Source organism: Ranitomeya variabilis, chromosome 7, assembly GCF_051348905.1.
Source record: "Ranitomeya variabilis isolate aRanVar5 chromosome 7, aRanVar5.hap1, whole genome shotgun sequence".
Classification (NCBI taxonomy): Eukaryota; Metazoa; Chordata; class Amphibia; order Anura; family Dendrobatidae; genus Ranitomeya; species Ranitomeya variabilis.
In genome coordinates this window covers 135,604,658-135,624,975 of record NC_135238.1, presented here as the reverse complement: position 1 = coordinate 135,624,975, position 20,318 = coordinate 135,604,658, and the positions used below count along the sequence as shown (strand labels likewise).

The 20,318-nt window shown below is 44.5% G+C and overlaps 1 protein-coding gene across 2 annotated transcripts in view; it reads right to left on the bottom strand.

Annotated features, from left to right (window-relative positions):
• The window catches only part of CPO (carboxypeptidase O), a 593,649-nt gene that overhangs the window by 353,767 nt on the left and 219,564 nt on the right, over nucleotides 1–20,318 (bottom strand). The window contains exon 1 of one of the 2 annotated variants that reach the window (XM_077275733.1): nucleotides 2,571–2,604. The exons of the other annotated variant lie outside the window; for it this stretch is intronic. Within the exon in view, the coding sequence (XP_077131848.1) occupies nucleotides 2,571–2,589 (19 nt within the window). The 5' untranslated portion in view covers nucleotides 2,590–2,604. Of the gene's footprint in view, nucleotides 1–2,570; nucleotides 2,605–20,318 lie in introns of those variants that run through there. 2 annotated transcript variants of the gene reach the window in all.

Below are 20,318 nucleotides of genomic sequence, written 5' to 3'. Positions count from 1 at the left end.
GAGATATGGAGCCTGAAAGTCAAAGGTTCAAACATTGTTATCCTTTTGCTGACCTGTATACTCGCCTACTGATGCCTTCTCTGGGATCCATTACCATTGTGCTCCTTTTCTCAGTGATGACACTGCCCTTCAGACTCTCTGGCTCACTCTATGCATGAGCCGGAAGTCTTTCTTACAGTGCAAACCTAAGGAGACTGGTTCTGATGCTCCATGCTCCATAGAGTTACACTGTAAAAGCCACTAGCAGGTCACACAGAGCACAGTACTACCTGGAGAGATGGTGACATCACTGTGAAGAGGAGAAAACGGTGCTGGATCCTGGAGAAGGCGTCAGTAGGTGAATATATTAACACACTCACATTACATTATGTACACTGTAGTGCAGCAATATCCATGCAGTGCAGTGATGAGGCAGTGACCCAAGAAAAGTACAAAGTAAAGTCTCTTTTAATATTCAGCGTACTCACAAATAAAACATAACTCGGATCCTCTGGATCGCAGCCGTGAAAACTAGATAGTCCATGACCCGTTGCCATGGGTATCTGCACAGCCATGTACACTGAGGGTGCTAGGCTTTTTGGCTCTGCTTTGCCCTGTGTTGCCTCACACAGGTAGTACTCTGCAGAGCCGACTGTTCTGCCTGCTTGCAAGACCAAAACTGACACACCCAACCCTCTGCTACAAGGATTTTTACAATAACCTGTGGTCATAAGCCACATGGAAAACCCGGCCCGGGGGAGGAAATAGACCAAGCCGACTACCTTCCTGTAGTCCATTTAAAAAATAAAAGCCCATGACAGGTTTTCCTAAATCTGCCTTGACCAAATAGCTTGCCCACAGCCAACACTCACTTTTATTCTGCATTGCAACCACAGCTATACCTGTGACTGCAGTGTACTCCCACAGCCTTCATATGCTTATTTGCACACCCTGGGGGACACATAGCGACCCTTGCATATAACACTGGTTACTCCATCATAACACACATAAAGTGATTATAAATAATCTTTATGGGAGTGCTTCTTTTAATTGGCAACCTCATAATGATTTTGGCTCCTGTACTACTTAAAGGGAACCTGTCACCCCCAAAATCGAAGGTGAGATAAGCCCATTCTGGAATGCTGTAGATAAGCACCAATCTATCCTATAAGATGAGAAAAAGAGGTTAGATTATACTCACCCGGTCCGGTCCGATGGGTGTCGCGGTCCGGTCTGGCGCCTCCTATCTTCATCAGATGACGTCCTCCTCTTGTCATGCTGCAGCTCTGGCGCAGGCGTACTTTGTCTGCCCTGTTGAGGGCAGAGCAAAGTACTGCAGTGCGCAGGTGCCGGGCCTCTCTGACCTTTCCCAGCGCCTGCGCACTGCAGACTTTACTCTGCCCTCAACAGGACAGACAAAGTACGCCTGTGCCAGAGCCGCAGCGTGAAGACAAGAAGAGGACTTCATCGTAAGAAGATGGGAGGCCCCGGACCGGACCGCTACGCCCATCGTACCGGGACCGCCCCTGGGTGAGTATAGTCTAACCTCTTTTTCTCATCTTTCAGGATACATCGGGGGCTTATCTACAGCATTACAGAATGCTGTAGATAAGCCCCTGATGCTGGTGGGCTTAGCTCATCTTTGATTTTGGGGGTCACAGGTTCTCTTTAAGCAAAACTAGTGAAGTGCGAGTGTGCTCTACGCCAGTCCTATTGAATCACCTAAAAGATTTTTTCCACATTGTATATTTTTTCATGAAAAATTCAAGGAGAGTTTACAGCAGATAAAAAATAGAAATTAACAATCTAAAATAATCTTACAAAACAGTTGGCAGAAAAATAATGCCAGCAAATCAAGGTACGAATTATAAGGCATTGATCAGTTAAAAAAGTCATCTGTATGTCGCCTAGAGATTATGGCATTGGCTTCCTTTAGTTGCTGCTAGATTAGAAATGCATTGCTCCAGGAACTGAATCAGCATGGAGGACATAACTCATTTTATGTGACCCTTAATGAACAAGGACACTGGGAACACATCCAAAGTAATATAAAGGAAACCAAGGCAACGTATATTTAAGACCATCTTGTAAGCTATCACTGATTGGTCTACCACAGAGCTCCTACTGCTTAGTAACAGGGATATATGTATATGCGGCTTTTTTGACCACTTTGAGAAAACCGATTGGTAAGTTATACTGGTTAATAATGGTTTTTCGCAACACGTGTTAAATATAAAAAGAGAAAGGGAACTGTTAAGTCAAATGCGATTTCTGCACTAGTTTTCATATCACATCATGATTGAACCCTAATGTTCAACTGTTCATAATTACAAGTGTCCCATAGTCCAAGCTGTAACCCTGCTGCGTAGATTATAGATGTGAATGCATCGTATTTCCATTTTCTACATAGTGTCATAGTATTGCTGTACAGTAATGTACAGTGAGTGCACTTATGTGTAGGGATGGGCAGACCCGTGGATGTTCCGGTACGTCAGGTTGGGCCGAACATAAAGGGAACCTGTCAGCAGGATTGTCCACAGTAACCTACAGACAATGTCAGGCTGGCTCCATTATACTGATTACAATGATACCTGGGTTGATGAAATCCATCTTGTTGTTGTTGTTTAATCTTTATTTTCAGTTTTGAGTTAATGAGGTGCTCGTGCTCCTGGACGGCCTGTGGGGAGTCTTTATGTGGTGCTCTGCTTACATATTCATCTGTATGGCTTCTGACAGATCACTGATCCTTCAGTGACCTTCCCCCTAATTTATATAATAAATATAGTATGTTTTGAAAAAAAAAATTACATCCAGCAGGCAGGCATCTGCAGTTACTTGCATTTTTTCATTGTTTTTTGGTCCGTTTTTTACATGCATTTTTATCTTGTCTTTAACCCCTTAATCCCATATGACGTACTATCCCGTTAAGGTGACCTGGGACTTAATTGCCAGTGACGGGATAGTACATCATATGCGATCGGCCGCGCTCACGGGGGGAGCGCGGCCGATCGCGGCCAGGTGTCAGCTGACTATCACAGCTGACATCCGGCACTATGTGCCAGGAGCGGTCACGGACCGCTCCCGCTACATTTACCACAGGCACACTGCGATCAAACATGATCGCAGTGTTCCAGTGGTACAGGGAAGCATCGCGCAGGGAGGGGGCTCCCTGCGTGCTTCCCTGAGACGATCGGTACAAGGCGATGTGCTCACCTTGTACCGAGCGTCTCCTCCCTGCAGGCCCCAGATCCAAAATGGCTGCGGGGCTACTTCCGGGTCCTGCAAGGAGGTGGCTTACCAAGTGCCTGCTCAGAGCAATCGCTGGTAAGCCAAGAGCAGGGCACGTCAGATCGCTGATCTGACACAGTGCTCTGCAAAGTGTTAGGTCAGCGATCTGTCACTATACAGTGATGTCCCCCCCTGGGACAAAGTAAAAAAGTTAAAAAAAAAATTTAAAAAGTGTAAAAAATAAAATAAAATAAAAATTCCTAAAGAAAAAAAAAATATTGTTCCCATAAATACATTTCTTTATCTAAATAAAAAAAAACAATAAAAGTACACATATTTAGTATCGCCGCGTCCGTAACAACCTGACCTATTAAACTGTCCCACTAGTTAACCCCTTCAGTGAACACCGTAACAAAGAAAAAAAAAAAAACGAGGCAAAAACAACGCTTTATTATCATACTGCCGAACAAAAAGTGGAATAACACGCAATCAAAAAGACAGATATAAATAACCATGGTACCGCTGAAAACGTCATCTTGTCCCGCAAAAAACGAGCTGCCATACAGCATCATCAGCAAAAAAATAAAAAAGTTATAGCCCATTATAAAGTTATAAATCGATGCAAAAATAATTATTTTTTCTATGAAATAGTTTTAAGCGTATAAAAGCGCCAAAACATAAAATTTTTTGTAAATGAGGTATCGCTGTAATCGTACTGACCCGAAGAATAAAACTGCTTTATCCATTTTACCAAACGTGGAACGGTATAACCCCCCCCAAAAGAAATTCATGAATAGCTGGTGTTTGGTCATTCTGCCTCACAAAAATCGGAATAAAAAGCGATCAAAAAATGTCACATGACCAAAAATGGTACCAATAAAAACGTCAACTCGTCCCGCAAAAAAACAAGACCTCACATAACTCTGTGGACCAAAATATGGAGAAATTATAGGTCTCAAAATGTGGTAACGCAAACAATATTTTTTACAATACAAAGCGTCTTTTAGTGTGTGACAGCTGTCAATCATAAAAATCCGCTAAAAAACCCGCTGTAAAAGTAAATCAAACCCCCCTTCATCACCCCCTTAGTTAGGGAAAAATAAAAAAATTAAAAAAATGTATTTATTTCTATTTTCCCATTAGGGCTAGGGTTAGGGCTAGGGTTAGGGTTAGGGCTATGGTTAGGGCTAGGGTTAGGGTTAGGGTTAGGGCTAGGGTTAGGGCTAAGGTTAGGGTTAGGGTTAGGTTTGGGGCTAGGGTTGGGGCAAGGGTTGGGGTTAGGGTTTGGGTTAGGGTTGGGGCTAGGGTTAGGGTTGGGGCTAGGGTTGGAGCTAGGGTTAGGGCTACAGTTAGGGTTAGGGCTACAGTTAGGGCTGGGGCTAAAGTTAGGGTTAGGGCTGAGGCTAAAGTTAGGGTTAGGGTTGGGGCTAAAGTTAAGGTTAGGGCTACAGTTAGGGTTGGGGCTAAGGTTAGGGTTGGGGCTAAAGTTAGGATTGGGGCTAAAGTTAGGGTTTGGATTACATTTAGGGTTGGGATTAGTGTTAGGGGTGTGTCAGGGTTAGGGGTGTGGTTAGGGTTATGGTTGGGATTAGGGTTAAGGGTGTGTTTGGGATAGGGTTGCAGTTAGAATTGGGCACATCAGAGCTTCCCAAACGCAACATGGCGTCCAATCGTAATTCCAGCCAATTCTGCGTTAAAAATGTAAAAGAGTGCTCCTTCCCTTCCGAGCTCTCCCATGCACCAAAACAGGGGTTTACCCCAATATGTGGGGTATCAGCATACTCAGGACAAATTGGACAACAACTATTGTGGTCCAATTTCTCTTGTTACCCTTGGAAAAATAAAAATTTAAGGGGCTAAAAAAACATTTTTGTGGGAATTTTTTTATTTTTATTTTCACGACTCTGCGTTATAAACTAGTGAAACACTTGGGGGTTCAAAATTCTCACAACACATCTAGATAAGTTCCTTGGGGGTTCTAGTTTCCAATATGGGGTCACTTGTGGGGGATTTCTACTGTTTAGGTGCATCAGGGGCTCTGCAAATGCAATGTGACGCCTGCAGGCCAATCCATCTAAGTCTGCATTCCAAATGGCGCTCCTTCCCTTCCGAGTTCTGCCATGCGCCCAAACGGTGGCTCCCCCAACATATGGGGGTATCAGCGTACTCAGGACAAATTGGACAACAACTTTTGGTGTCCAATTTCTCCTGTTACCCTTGGAAAAATACAAAATAGGGGGCTAATAATAATTTTTGTGGAAAAAAAATGATTTTTTATTTTCACGGCTCTGCGTTATAAACTGTAGTGAAACACTTGGGGATTCAAAGTTCTCACAACACATCTAGATAAGTTCCTTGGGGGGGTCTAGTTTCCAAAATGGTGTCACTTGTGGGGGTTTCTACTGTTAGGGGAACAGGGGCCCTGCAAATGCAACGTGACGCCTGCAGACCAATCCATCTAAGTCTGCATTCCAAATGGCGCTCCTTCCCTTCCGAGCTCTGCCATGCGCCCAAACGGTGGTTCCCCCCCACATATGGGGTATCAGCGTACTCAGGACAAATTGGATAACAGCTTTTTGGGTTGAATTTCTCCTGTTACCCTTGGGAAAATACAAAACTGGGGGCTAAAAAATAATTTTTGTGAAAAAAAAAAGAATTTTCATTTTCATGGCTCTGCGTTATAAACTGTAGTGAAACACTTGGGGGTTCGAAGCTGTCAAAACACATCTAGATAAGTTCATTAGGGGGTCTACTTTCCAAAATGGTGTCACTTGTGGGGGGTTTCAATGTTTAGGCACATCAGGGGCTCTCCAAACGTGACATGGTGTCCCATCTCAATTCCAGTCAATTTTGCATTGAAAAGTCAAATGGCGCTCCTTCCCTTCCGAGCTCTGCCATGCGCCCAAACAGTGGTTTACCCCCACATATGGGGTATCGGCGTACTCAGGACAAATGGCACAACTTTTGGGGTCCAATTTCTTCTCTTACCCTTGGGAAAATAAAAAATTGGGGGCAAAAAGATCATATTTGTTAAAAAATATGATTTTTTATTTTGACGGCTCTGCATTATAAACTTCTGTGAAGCACTTGGTGGGTCAAAGTGCTCACCACACATCTAGAAAGTTCCTTAGGGCATCTACTTTCAAAAATGGTGTCATTTGTGGGGGGTTTCAATGTCTAGGCACATCAGGGGCTCTCCAAACGCAACATGGCGTCCCATCTCAATTCCTGTCAATTTTGCATTGAAAAATCAAACGGCGCTCCTTCCTTTCTGAGCTCTGCCATGCACCCAAACAGTGGTTTACCCCCACATATGGGGTATCAGCGTACTCAGGACAAATTGTACAACTTTTGTGGTCCGTTTTCTCCTGTTACCCTTGGTAAAATAAAACAAAATGGAGCTGAAGTAAAGTTTTTGTGAAAAAAAGTTAAATGTTCATCTTTTTTAAACATTCCAAAAATTCCTGTAAAACACCTGAAGGGTTAATAAACTTCTTGAATGTGGTTTTGAGCACTTTGAGGGTTGCAGTTTTTAGAATGGTGTCACACTTGGTTATTTTCTATCATATAGACCCCTCAAAATGACTTCAAATGTGATGTGGTCCCTAAAAAATATTGGTGTTGTAAAAATGAGAAATTGCTGGTCAAATTTTAACCCTTATAACTCCCTAACAAAAAAAAAATGTGGTTCCAAAATTGTGCTGATGTAAAGTAGACATGTGGAAATGTTACTTATTAATTATTTTGTGTGACATATCTCTGTGATTTAAGGGCATAACAATTCAAAGTTGGAAAATTGCAACATTTTCAAAATTTTCGCCAAATTTCTGTTTTTTTCACAAATAAATGCAAGTTATATCGAATAAATTTTACCACTATCATGAAGTACAATATGTCACAAGAAAACATTGTCAGAATCGCCAAGATCCATTGAAGCGTTCCAGAGTTATAACCTCATAAAGGGACAGTGGTCAAAATTGTAAAAATTGGCCCGGTCATTAACCTGCAAACCACCCTTGGGGCTTAAGGGGTTAACACTGCAGTTTTTATCTCTTGTTATATGTCATGTGTGAGGCAGCGACCGGTGTTATATGCAAGGGTCCCTTTGTGTCCCCCAGAATGTACAAAGAAGCATATGCAGGCCGTGGGAGTGCATTGCAGTCACAAGCATAGCTGTGATTGCAATGCAAAATAAAGTTGAGTATTGGTTTTGGGCATGCTATGTGTCCAGGGCAGAGATAAGAAAACCTGCTCTGAGCTTTTATTTTTTAAATGGACTACAGGATGGCAGTGGGGCAGTATGTTTCCTCCAAGGCCCTAGGTTTTCCATGTGGACACAGGAAGGGCCACAGGTTCTTTCACAAAAACCCCGGCAGCAGAGGGTTGGGTGTGTAAGTGTGGAGTTTGCAGCAAGCAGAGCTTATAGCTCTGCAAAAGCTCAGCCTGTGTGAGGGAACACAGAGCCAAACAGAGTGAACTCCTGGCACCCCGCAGTGTGATACGGTGGTGCAGTCGCCCTCGGCAACCGGACACACTTATGTGTTTCCCAGCTGTGCTCCAGAGGATACTATGTGCTGTGCACTGTGTGAGTTTGGATATTAAACACGTTTTGTTTTGAACTTTGCTGGGTCACTGCCTCATCATTGCACAACGTGGATACCACTGCACTACACATATCTTAAATAAAGCTGCTTTGTTTTCGTATGTCTCTTGGTATTTGGGTTTGAGAAAATGTTATTGCTACTGTCATGTGTGGATTGCATGCATTTTTGATGCATTTCCACTGCAGAAATGTACTAAAAAACACTTTTGTTTTTAACAGGCAGATTTTCTGTCATAGAAATTGCCATGTTGGGGATTTGAAACACGCACTTCAGGTTAGTTTATGCTGAGTAAAGAAAAATAACACAATAGGCAGGAGACTTCTATAAATCCCATCCACTTTTCTGGAACTGTAAGACACTGTGATTTTAAGCAGTAAAAATATGCAGCCTCAAAAATGCACCAAAAGCTCATTGTGGGCACACAGCTTTAGTATTACTATATTCGCTAGGTGTTTCAAAAATTCAAGAACTCTTTCTCTTTGAGAGGCTATTTGCATAATTAAAGAAGCACTTCCATGAATACTATTTCTCCTCAAATGTGTGTATATGCATGTAATGTAGTATGAGTGTCTTTATATACTTACCTACCAGTCACTTTCTCTGGGATCCAGCACCGTTCTCCTCTTCTCAGTGATGTCATCCAGACTCTCAGGCTCACTCTATGCTCGATGTGTGGAACAGAAGTCTCTTTAACAATGTTTGTCTATGAAGCCTCGTTCTGACATTGTAAAAGCCACTTCCGGGTCACGCAGAGCGCAATGTAACCCAGAGAGTCTACAGAGCTGTGACGCCACTGAAAATAAGCAGAATAGTTCCCAGAGAGAGCAACAGTAGATGAGTATATTAAAGATCTCACACTACATTCCATGCATATACACACATTTAATTATTAAAATAGATGGGAGTGACCCTTTAACCCCTTCATGACATTTGACATAAGTTCATGTCACGGCCGGGAAAGGGTTCCCGCAATTGATGTAAATTTACATTATGGCGATCATGCGTGCACAGGAGCTGTCAGAGACAGGAATGCTGTTTGAGCCCCTGGATAGACATCACAGCATTTAGAGGTCAGGACATGGGAAGGGGGCTTCTTTTCCCCTCCAATTGGTGCCCCATGACATCATCACAAGGGCCTGAACATTTCTATGGCAACCCATGGTCACCATGATGACATGTGGGTTGCCCAGCTACTGCAAGTCTGTAGACCATACTCAGAGCAAGGTCTAAGAGGCTTCTGTCAGTGCAGCATTATACAAGCGATCAGACTAATACAAGATTTAAAAAAAGTTAAAAAATAGTAAAAATATTTTTAAAAAAATGATAAAAGAAATAAAAATAAGTATTAAACCAATTAAAAGGTACATTTATTTAAAAAGAAAAATTGGCATTGTCATATTTGGAACAACCCAACCTATCAAACTGTCACACTATTTAACTCCTTCTGTGAGCTCATCAGAAAAATAAAAGTTATAACTCTCAGAATATAGTAATGCAAAAAAATTATTTTTTGTATAAAATTATTTTTATTGTGTAAAAGGGCAAAACATGAGAAGATGATATACATGAGAAGATGATATAAATGTGGTAGCTCTGTATTCATAGTGACTCGAAGAATAAAGCTGTCTCCATCACTTTTACCATACGGTGAACAGCATAAGAAAAAAAAAACAATTTCTGAATTGCTGTTTTTTATCCATTCTGCCTCCCAAAAATTGGAATATAATGTGATCAAAAATTATGTGCCTGGAAATAGTACCAATAAAAATGTCAACTTATCCTGCAAAAAGCAAGGCAACATATGACTCTGTCGCCAGAAGTATGTACAAATATTGATCTCAAAATATGACAATGCAAAAACTTTATTTTGCAAAACAAAGCATCTTTTAGTGTGTGACAGCAGCCACATATAAAAAAGATATAAATCTGGTATCACTGGAATCATACCCACAGAAAGAATAAAGTCATCTAATCACTTAATACCGCATAAGGGATGGTGTAAAAAGTAAATAAAAGCAATTCTTGACCTGCTGTTAATTTCTTCATTCTGCCTCCCAAAGATCTTAATATGGCTTAGCTCATATTTATCCTGCACTCTACGCTGAGTGCTTACGCCGGGTTTTCCGTTTAAATCCCTGAAATGCATGATTCAGAAAGAACCTCTGGCAAAAGATTCCCTATAATGAGGCAGATGGAGGCACTGTGGATGCTGTCTGGCCTAATATCCAGCGGTATCAGTCTTTTTAAGTGTGCATAGAAGTGCAGTCGGCTACAATTTTGTGCACCATTGAAAAGAAGGACACCAATGAAGAGAGTCCAGACTAACTCTGCTGCCTCATTATAGTGACTGGATCCCTCAGGGGTTTTATGTGAATCACATCATTTGGAGATTTAAATGGAAGCTGCAATGTGAGTGCTCAGCTTTGAGCGCCGGATAAATATGATCCAAAATGTTATGTAAAATGTTCCCAACAAAAGCTTCAGCTCAATCCACAAAAAAACCCACTCAGATCCATCATCTGTCAATGCAAATATAGGGGGCTTCCACATTACTGGTAGTTCAAAGGCGTTGCAAGAGCGCTAAAGCTCCTTGCCCCCAAAATGAAACCAGGGAATTCTGAGCTCCCAAATTCAAATGCCCCTCTCCCTTCTACGCCCCATACTGTGCACAGTGTGCCTAAACCACATTTAGAGCCCAAATATTTGGCATTTCTATGGCGATGCAAGCCTGCCTAATTTATGGGTGCATATAATAATAATCTTTATTTTTATATAGCACTAACATATTCTGCAGCACTTTATAGTTTTGCACACATTATCATCGCTGTCCCTAATGGGGCTCACAATCTAAATTCCTTATCAGTATGTCTTTGGAATGTGGGAGGAAACCGGAGTACCTGGAGGAAACCCACACAGACACAGGGAGAACATACAAACTCCTTGCAGATGTTGTCCAAGGTGGGATTGGAACCCAGGACCCCAGCGCTGCAAGGCTGCTGTGCTAACCACTGAGCCACTGTGCTGCCCCACCATATGGTGCATATCACCAGAAGCACGAGTTAAGCATAATGTATGGGCACTAAAAGGTACTGGACACTATAATGTACGGGCACTACACTGGTAGATTTGAAATTTTCACTTGGCAATATATAGTTACATAGTTACATAGTTACATAGTTATTAAGGTTGAAAGAAGACTGTAAGTCCATCTAGTTCAACCCATAGCCTAGCCTAACATGCCCTAACATGTTGATCCAGGGGAAGGCAAAAAAACCCCATGTGGCAAAGAGTAACTCCACCATGGGGAAAAAAAATTCCTTCCCGACTCCACATACGGCAATCAGACTAGTTCCCTGGATCAACGCCTTATCAAGGAATCTAGTGTATATACCCTGTAACATTATACTTTTCCAGAAAGGCATCCAGTCCCCTCTTAAATTTAATTAATGAATCACTCATTACAACATCATACGGCAGAGAGTTCCATAGTCTCACTGCTCTTACAGTAAAGAATCCGCGTCTGTTATTATGCTTAAACCTTCTTTCCTCCAGACGTAGAGGATGCCCCCTTGTCCCTGTCTCAGGTCTATGATTAAAAAGATCATCAGAAAGGTCTTTGTACTGTCCCCTCATATATTTATACATTAACATAAGATCACCCCTTAGTCTTCGTTTTTCCAAACTAAATAGCCCCAAGTGTAATAACCTATCTTGGTATTGCAGACCCCTCAGTCCTCTAATAACCTTGGTCGCTCTTCTCTGCACCCGCTCCAGTTCAGCTATGTCTTTCTTATACACCGGAGACCAGAACTGTGCACAGTATTCTAAGTGTGGTCGAACTAGTGACTTGTATAGAGGTAAAATTATGTTCTCCTCATGAGCATCTATGCCTCTTTTAATACATCCCATTATTTTATTTGCCTTTGTAGCAGCTGCCTGACACTGGCCACTGAATATGAGTTTGTCATCCACCCATACTCCCAGGTCTTTTTCATTGACGGTTTTGCCCAGAGTTTTAGAATTAAGCACATAGTTATACATCTTATTACTTCTACCCAAGTGCATGACCTTACATTTATCCCCATTAAAGCTCATTTGCCATTTATCAGCCCAAGCTTCTAGTTTACATAAATCATCCTGTAATATAAAATTGTCCTCCCCTGTATTGATTACCCTGCAGAGTTTAGTGTCATCTGCAAATATTGAAATTCTACTCTGAATGCCCCCTACAAGGTCATTAATAAATATGTTAAAAAGAAGAGGGCCCAATACTGACCCCTGTGGTACCCCACTGCTAACCGCGACCCAGTCCGAGTGTGCTCCATTAATAACCACCCTTTGTTTCCTATCCCTGAGCCAGCTCTCAACCCACTTACACATATTTTCCCCTATCCCCATTACTCTCATTTTATGTAACAACCTTTTGTGTGGCACCGTATCAAAAGCTTTGGAAAAGTCCATATATACTACGTCCACTGGGTTCCCTTGGTCCAGTCCTGAACTTACCTCTTCATAGAAGCTGATCAAATTAGTCTGACATGAACGGTCCCTAGTAAACCCGTGCTGATACTGGGTCATGAGGTTATTCCTCTTCAGATACTCCAGCATAGCATCCCTTAGAATGCCCTCCAGGATTTTACCCACAGTAGAGGTTAAACTTACTGGCCTATAATTACCGAGTTCAGTTTTTGCCCCTTTTTTGAATATTGGCACCACATTTGCTATACGCCAGTCCTGTGGTACAGACCCTGTTATTATGGAGTCTTTAAAGATTAAAAATAATGGTCTATCAATGACTGTACTTAGTTCCTGCAGTACTCGGGGGTGTATCCCATCCAGGCCCGGAGATTTGTCAATTTTAGTTATTTTTAGACGCCGCTGTACTTCCTGCTGGGTTAAGCAGGTGACATTTAATGGGGAATTTTTATCACTAGTCATTTTGTCTGCCATGGGATTTTCTTTTGTAAATACTGATGAAAAAAAGTCATTTAGCATATTGGCTTTTTCCTCATCCTCATCCACCATTTCACCCAGACTATTTTTAAGGGGGCCAACACTGTCATTTTTTAGTTTCTTACTATTTATATAGTTAAAGAATATTTTGGGATTATTTTTACTCTCTCTGGCAATGAGTCTCTCTGTCTCAATCTTTGCTGCCTTGATTTGCTTTTTACAGAATTTATTCAGTTTTCTGTATTTATTTAATGCCTCCTCACTACCTACTTCCTTTAATTCTCTAAATGCTTTCTTTTTGTCCCTTATTGCGCCCCTTACAGCTCTATTTAGCCATATTGGTTTCCTCCTATTTCTAGTATGTTTATTCCCATACGGTATATACTGTGCACAGGTCCTATCCAGGATGCTAATAAACATCTCCCATTTTCTTTGTGTATTTTTATGTCTCAGGATATCGTCCCAGTTAATTGCACCAAGATCCTCTCTCATCCGTTGGAAATTTGCCCTCCTGAAGTGCTGTTTGTTTCTGGAAAACACCCATGGAGTCAAAATTGTGACTACACCTGTAGATAAATTCAATTTGGCGCTCTTTCCCTTCTGAGCTTTCCACTTTTCCTGAAAAATAGTTTCCGATTACATGTAGGTGCAGCGCCCCAGAGTCCTGGTCGTTGCAGTACTGTGGCTCCGCCACTATGGGGAGCTATGGTGCGTCCGATGGCACTGAAGGAGTTCATCTGATCAGGTATCACAGACACCAATACATTTCACAGCCGGGCCTCCGGGGGGAGCTAAGGGTGCTATTCATTAGGCCACTCCCCACCATAGTGGGTAAACTGGGGGTCAGGCAGGAAGTTAGATCAGAAAGCTGACTGGGTTGGGACCAGGCAACACCTTGTGGCAGAGGGTGTTGTAGGGGAAGATACAGTAGGGTCTCTGTCAGGGGTGGGATCCTGACAGAGGCTTGGCAACGAGAACGAACGTAACGGGACCGTGCCTGCTCCGGGTAGCGGCGGTGCCCAAGAAAGGATTAGAAGAGAGATAGATTGTGCTGAGTGAGAAACGGGATCACGCAAAGGAGAAATACCAGTAGGAGTCGTGCTGTAAGACCGAAGCAACATCCTACTGAGGCGCAATACCGGTGGCCGGAACGCCGAGGGAGTAGAACAACATTCAGCTTCAAGCAATACTCCAAACAGCGGCAGGACAGTCAGTCTCAGGCGGGCTGTCTAACTCAAATCACCTATGAAGTCTTGGGAGGCAATTGTGGGAGAGGGGCGTCTCTAGGGTCCCGGAAGAACTCCAGGCCTACCCGTCAAACGGGTGCCGTTCCTACCCGAACCTCAGGGAGGGACGGAGGATTAGCAGAACATCATCTAGTTGAGTTGTGAGGGAACATCAGAAACAGACTCAACAGTTGTGGGGTACTTTCCGTAAGCACAGCAGGGAAGGACTACAACACATAGCGCTAGGGGGAAGGCACAGATTTCCTCCTGTGAAGAGAACTCTGGAAGTGTCATTGGACCGGCCGGACTTGCGCAGCCTGGTGAGCCGTATTCTGGATTGAGGACCCAGAGATCTACAGTAAAGAGGTAAAGAGACTGCAACCTAGTGTCCTCATTATTTATCGCGACCTGCACCCCACAACTGCACCGTTACAACACCACTTATTGCACCGGACGTCCCCCACTGACAGACAGGGCCACGGACCGGGTCTAGCCACCGTGACAACCCCAGGACTGAGATCCCAGAGGCCCGGCTCCGGGTACCCCTCGGCCCTGCGGCGGTGTGGGGGCGCTCCAAACTTGGCGTCACGAACAGGATCTACTTAAGCCTGAAGAATCAGGTCATGTGTGCCTTGGAACTGTGATTTACTGTGCTTGGACTGTACTTTATTGCAAAGACTGTGTGCTGCGCCACTTGCCGCCAAAACCGCCGCCATTGCAGCGCTGAGGAGAGGCGCAAGAGAAGAAGAGGGGCGTGGAGTGGGCGTAGACGAACTGGAGAGCGCGAAGGACAATGGCCGCCCAGTCTAAATATTTCTGCACGGTGAGGACGTGTCCTTCAGCGGCAGAGATCCGCCTCCTAATCCTCAATGGAGGGCGAAGACCGAGAAAACGACACCGCCCACGAAGGAGAGAGCGGGAAAGAGACCCGGAAGCGACCCACGTGGAGGACGCCATGGCCAGCAGCTCTGAACCCGACAGTGGGGTTGAAGTGGAAATCTCCCCCGACTACCCGGATGAGCACAGCAGCCCGTCTTCCGTGGACAACACCCGATTCCTGAGGGCCGAGATGGAGGACTTATTCAACCAACTTCTCCAACTGAATGTGGGGGTCCAGGCTCCGCGCTTAGTGGTACCGGCAGAGAGTTCCCAGACATCGGAGACCTCACCGGAGGAACCAGCGGGACCTGTCGCGGAAAGTGAACTCGCACCGGTTGGTGAGTCCGCCGATCCTGCCCCGCTAGCAGAGGGTGTGTTAGTGGGCCCCGTTGCAGCGCCCCCTTCCCCTGGGACTCATAAGCTCCAACGTCTGTTGCCCTGGGAGGAAGCTACGGGCATGGAACATCGTATGAAGGCCCCGATCACACCAATCACCCTGTCCTGCGAGGCCCGTGCGGAGCGCACGGTATACCGCTGGGTGAACCCAGGGTCTGACCTCATGGGATTCCCCGGGGTGCAGACACGAAAAGGGGAGATGGTGCAGGCCCTGAGCTGGGAGGCATATCAGGCCCAGCTGGAGCAGCGGTGGAAGGAGGAGCACCAGGCCGGGATGGAGGCGTACCATCAGAAAGACCTAGCAGTTAAGGATCGGGCCCGCAAGGACCCCACCGCTCACCAGGCCCCGCGCAGGCAGGGCATCGTCACCACCTTTAAGCTCCGAGGAGGCTGGGGCTTTATTAAAGAACCGGGGCTATACGCGGAGGTCTTTGTTAACCGCCGGGACGTGGAGTCGCACCTCAGAGAGGGTCACCCCGATCGAGACCTCTACCCGGGGGACAGCGTCACCTATACCAGGCATTTTGGGGAGAAGGGGTGGTTTGCTTTGAACGTCCACAAGGAGAAACCGTCCCCTGTAGCCAAAGTGCCGCCTTGTGGCCGACCCGTGACCACTACCCAGACCACCGTGGTCACCCCCACCGGTACACTAGTGAAGACCATGACCTGCAGTATTGCCACCACCACCACTGTAGCGGCCAAGGAGGCGCCTCCTCGAGTGACCGGTGTTCCTGCTGTGCCAGCACAGAGAGAAGTGGGGACACAGACCTTTATTACCGCACACGATCTGGTTGTGCAACAGACCCGAACCCATGGGGTGTACCTGGCAGCGGGAGTGGACCTGGAACCTGGGCTGCAGGGGTTCACCCGCCAGGTGGCGCCTTGTGGGGGATTCTGAAAAAGAGTAAGCATGAATGCTTTAAGAAAGTGTAAATAGTTCTTCTTTTAACTGTTTGTTTACTGTTGCTGCTAAATCCGTTCAGGGTTAATTCCTTATGGATCCCTATTGTTTTTGGTTATTTTCTATTTTTTCTATGTTATTTAAAAACTGCCGCAGTCATGAACAGTGCATGATACAAACTTCTTGTACATAGTTCACACCTTCTTAAGGGTGTTTCCTACTGGTTTTACTTAGAAAGAAGGACTCTTTGCGAAGATACCGCACTGGAACCTTTGCTGAGTATGGACTGGTAGCTTGAGAAAATACGCTACCTCACAGAGACTTGGTCCTCTCTTAAAGGGGATGTTCATTTGCCGCATTTCGATAGAAATATTGCTTAAGACAAGTAGCAATAATGTTGATGAGAGAAAAGTGATGATAATGTTGTACGAGAAAGTTATATGTGTTTAATTAGTTAAATGTGAAGAAATACTGATGATGTGCTCTGAGAAGTAAAAAGGTGAAAGGTAGAAGAAGGATGCAGTGGACCCGTAGGGATAGACGTGGAGTCCAGCATGCATGATAGAAAGAAAGATAATGAGAAGGCTTAATGTTCAGAAGAAAATGCTTGATAATGTTGATAGATAGTTAGGATAGAAGGTAAACCCTGAGTCCTCATAGGAGTCATGTAGAGATGGCTCAGTGCTCTTAAACTGAAAGTAATGTTATGTTCTATACTGTGTATAGTAGTTGAAAAGGCAGTAGGCCCTGGCTGAACGGGGCAGTCCTGTAACAGAAAGGAGAGGCAGTAGGTCTGGTGCCGATAGGACAGGCGGTCCTGCAGATTTAAAGAAGGAGAATGAAAAAGTTAAAATACCTTATAATGTGATTATAGGAAGGTCTTTAGTGGACTAAGAGTGTATGTCCTTAAAGGCAAGGTTAAATTATTGTTCAACAATTTTTGCACTTAGTAGAATACCCGGTTGGGTAAGGAAAGTTAATTATAGCATGTTGCTATGATATTTAACCATGTTTTGTAACGTTCAAGTGTCCTCACCTCCCATAAAGGGAAGCTTGTTCAAGTATACTTATTGTTATTGCACTCAACCAAACTGTATGTCTTTTTGCTAAACTTGTATTGTTGTTTTCTTCCCAGTCCCGGAGTACTGTGTTTAACCAGGGGGGAGTGCAGCGCCCCAGAGTCCTGGTCGTTGCAGTACTGTGGCTCCGCCACTATGGGGAGCTATGGTGCGTCCGATGGCACTGAAGGAGTTCATCTGATCAGGTATCACAGACACCAATACATTTCACAGCTGGGCCTCCGGGGGGAGCTAAGGGTGCTATTCATTAGGCCACTCCCCACCATAGTGGGTAAACTGGGGGTCAGGCAGGAAGTTAGATCAGAAAGCTGACTGGGTTGGGACCAGGCAACACCTTGTGGCAGAGGGTGTTGTAGGGGAAGATACAGTAGGGTCTCTGTCAGGGGTGGGATCCTGACAGAGGCTTGGCAACGAGAACGAACGTAACGGGACCGTGCCTGCTCCGGGTAGCGGCGGTGCCCAAGAAAGGATTAGAAGAGAGATAGATTGTGCTGAGTGAGAAACGGGATCACGCAAAGGAGAAATACCAGTAGGAGTCGTGCTGTAAGACCGAAGCAACATCCTACTGAGGCGCAATACCGGTGGCCGGAACGCCGAGGGAGTAGAACAACATTCAGCTTCAAGCAATACTCCAAACAGCGGCAGGACAGTCAGTCTCAGGCGGGCTGTCTAACTCAAATCACCTATGAAGTCTTGGGAGGCAATTGTGGGAGAGGGGCGTCTCTAGGGTCCCGGAAGAACTCCAGGCCTACCCGTCAAACGGGTGCCGTTCCTACCCGAACCTCAGGGAGGGACGGAGGATTAGCAGAACATCATCTAGTCGAGTTGTGAGGGAACATCAGAAACAGACACAACAGTTGTGGGGTACTTTCCGTAAGCACAGCAGGGAAGGACTACAACACATAGCGCTAGGGGGAAGGCACAGATTTCCTCCTGTGAAGAGAACTCTGGAAGTGTCATTGGACCGGCCGGACTTGCGCAGCCTGGTGAGCCATATTCTGGATTGAGGACCCAGAGATCTACAGTAAAGAGGTAAAGAGACTGCAACCTGGTGTCCTCATTATTTATCGCGACCTGCACCCCACAACTGCACCGTTACAACACCACTTATTGCACCGGACGTCCCCCACTGACAGACAGGGCCACGGACCGGGTCTAGCCACCGTGACAACCCCAGGACTGAGATCCCAGAGGCCCGGCTCCGGGTACCCCTCGGCCCTGCGGCGGGGTGGGGGCGCTCCATAGGATATTGCCACACTGAGGAGAAATTGCACAATAAGATGTGAGGTCCATTTTTTCCTATTGGTCCTTAAAAAAATTAAAAACTTGAGACTAAAATAACATTTTAGTGGAAAAAAATTAATTATTATTTCTTCACCATCCAATGGTATAAAATTCTGTGATTCATATGTGGTGTCAATATGCTCACTGCACCCCTAGATGAAATCATTGAGAGGTATAATTTGTAAAATGGGGTCACTTAAGGGAGGTTCTGCTGTTCATCTCAAGGTCTCTGCCACTGTGACATGGCACCCTCAAACTATTCTAGCAAAATCTCAACTCCAATGATGCTTCTACCCTTCTAGGTTTGCATTGTTCATCAAAAGTAGTTTTCGAAGAGAAATTGACACACGAAACATTGAGTAACAAATTACACCACTAATTTTCTTCTATTATCACTTTTGAAAATTAAAAACTCAAGACCAAAGCAACATTTTAGTGGAAAAATGATAATTTTTCATTTACACAGCCTAATGTTATACACATCTGTGAATCGCCTGAAGGTTAAAAATTCTCACTACACCCCTAGATGAATTCCTTAAAGGGAACCTGTCACCCCCCGCAGGCGTTTTTAACTAAAAGAGCCACCTTGTGCAGCAGTAATGCTGCATTCTGACAAGGTGGCTCTTTTAGTTCTGGGTGCTGTAACTGCCGAAATAATCAGTTTTATAATTTGTCCTAAATACCTTGTCTTCAGTCAAGGAGGCCGGCGCAATGAACGCTGCCCATCTTTCCTCATATGCAGTCTCGGTGACTGTGCGGCCGCCCTGCTTGTGAATCCCAGCCCTGCAATGTGAATAAATCATAAGTCACTGCGCCTACCCAAGGCACGAGAAAAAAGCGCAGGCGCCGGCTATCTTTAAAACAGCGCTGAGGAGGCGGCGCCTGGCGCCGCCAAGAAGATTTGAGTGACGGCTGTGTGGCGTCTGAAGCAGGGGGGAAACGCCTGCCTCCTTGACTGAAGACAAGGTATTTAGGACAAATTATAAAACTGATTATTTCGGCAGTTACAGCACCCAGAACTAAAAGAGTATACAACACCTAAACAACACAAGGATCCCTAAAATATAACTTTTATTAAATAACAGTTAAAAATCTTTTTTCATAACCAGTCAAAAAATAATAAAGAGGCAACAAATTATGTACCTATTAGGTCCTAGGGAGTCACTGCGCTTAATCCTACCTGCCAGTGGGTGTAGGCACCCTAACTTACTGCGGTAGGCGCCCCCACTCAGCGTCGACTTGCCCCCAAAAAATCCCTAGAATTCCCTAGATAAGGAATCCTAAAAAACACTAGAAAATCCCTATGGGGAAGGAACTACCTAACAGTGGGGGTAGGCGCCCTAATGTGAAGCGGTAGGCGCCCCCACTCCGCGTCGACTGATCCTAGAGTCCCTAAAAAATCCCTAGATGGGGATAGAAAAGTAAAGAATTGTCCCAAAACACCCCAACACCCAAATTTTGAAGAAAACAAAAATAAATAATCAAACAATATCTCAGTTCTTGTGTAAATACACTAAGAATATTTATATATCAGGCATCTGTAGATAAAACAGAATATGCCCCACAAAAATTGCAAAAAAAGGTGAATGAGATGCAGTAATATCAATATTGTCCAAGATGAAACAAATATTCAACGTCCTGGGTAAAGGAGTAAGTAAATAAAATACAGATAACAGTAAGGCTATGTTCACACGATCCTTTTTTTGATCCTTTTTTTTTCAGGTCCTTTTTCCATGCAGGGTACAGTCCAATGTTACTCTATGGAAAACAAAAACCGCTGTGCCCACTA